Source organism: Penaeus monodon, chromosome 31, assembly GCF_015228065.2.
Source record: "Penaeus monodon isolate SGIC_2016 chromosome 31, NSTDA_Pmon_1, whole genome shotgun sequence".
NCBI classification, from domain to species: Eukaryota; Metazoa; Arthropoda; class Malacostraca; order Decapoda; family Penaeidae; genus Penaeus; species Penaeus monodon.
In genome coordinates, this window is record NC_051416.1 from 13,296,122 (window position 1) to 13,297,293 (window position 1,172).

At 51.7% G+C, this 1,172-nt stretch overlaps 1 protein-coding gene across 1 annotated transcript in view; it reads left to right on the forward strand.

Annotated features, from left to right (window-relative positions):
• The window catches only part of LOC119592898 (collagen alpha-1(I) chain-like), a gene marked incomplete at its 3' end in the record, with an annotated part of 11,365 nt that overhangs the window by 9,059 nt on the left and 1,134 nt on the right, over positions 1–1,172 (forward strand). Inside the window, 1 exon segment of the mRNA XM_037941790.1 lies at positions 1,043–1,156. Within this exon segment, the coding sequence (XP_037797718.1) occupies positions 1,043–1,156 (114 nt within the window).

A 1,172-nucleotide genomic window follows, 5' to 3' on the forward strand; every position in this document is an offset into this window, starting at 1 on the left:
ATGGTTAAGACACTGGGGTATAATGCTGTGGTTATATTTGCTGTGTTTGGGTATATTTGTTATGTTTGGTTGTATATGCTTTGTTTTGTATGTCGGGTTTATGTGTGCGTATAAGTGCACACACGTACGCATACACACTCGTACGTGCAATCGTATACCTCTAGTTCGCGTCTTTAAATAACACTAACATTCTTCTTCCTTTTCCTTTCCTTCATTTCCTTCTGTCTCTTTATTCTCTTATTTGTTTTTCATTCTTTCCCTTCCTTCATTTTCTCTCTGTTATTTCCCTCTCCTCCTCCCCTTTCGTCTTTCTTTCCTGTTCTTCCTCTCCTTTCCCGTTTTCTTCCTTCTCCTTCTCCACTTCTCCCTTTTCTTCCTCCTCTCCTTTCTCCTTCCTTCCATCTCCTCCTTCCATTCCTCTCTCCATTCTCCCTTCCCTTTTCCTTCCCCTTTCCTATTTCCTTTCTTATCCTGTGTTCTTCATCCCCTTCACACCCCTTTCTCCATTCCTTCTCCTACCCTTTACCCTTCCTTCCTTCTCCTCCCTTTCGCCTTCCCCCCTTTTCCTCGTCCCCTTCCTCTCCTTTTTCCCCCTTCTTTTTTTTTCTCCACCCCTTTCCCCTTCCTCCTCTTCCTACTTTTTCCTTCCCTCCCTTCCCTCCCCTTCTACTCTTCTTCCTCTCCCTTTCGCTCTTCCTCCCTTCACCTCCTCCCCCCACTTTCCTCCCACCCCACCTTCTCTTCCCTTTCTGCTCTTCCTCCTTCCTTGTCCCATTCCCCCTTCGATCTCCTCCTCCCCTTCCCCCTTCCTTCCTTCTCTTCCCATTCCCCTCCCTTTCCCCCTTCCCCCTCTCCTTTCCGCCTTTCCTCTTCCGCCTCCTCTCCCTTTCCTCTTCCTCCCATTCTCCCCTCTCTTTTCCGCCTGTCCTCTTCCTCCCCTTCTCCCCTCTCCTTTCCGCCTTTCCTCTTCCTCCTCCTCCCTTCCGTCTTCCTCCCCTTTCCCCCTCCCCCTCCCCTCCCTCCCCTCCTTCTCCTCCCCCAGGGCGAGTCAGGCGAGGACGGCCCCGCAGGCCCCCGAGGCAACCCCGGGCCGAAAGGAGAGCCCGGATCGCCAGGACCCGTTATTCTGAGCAACGGAACTGTTATCGAAGTCAAGGTCAGGAGAATTCCCG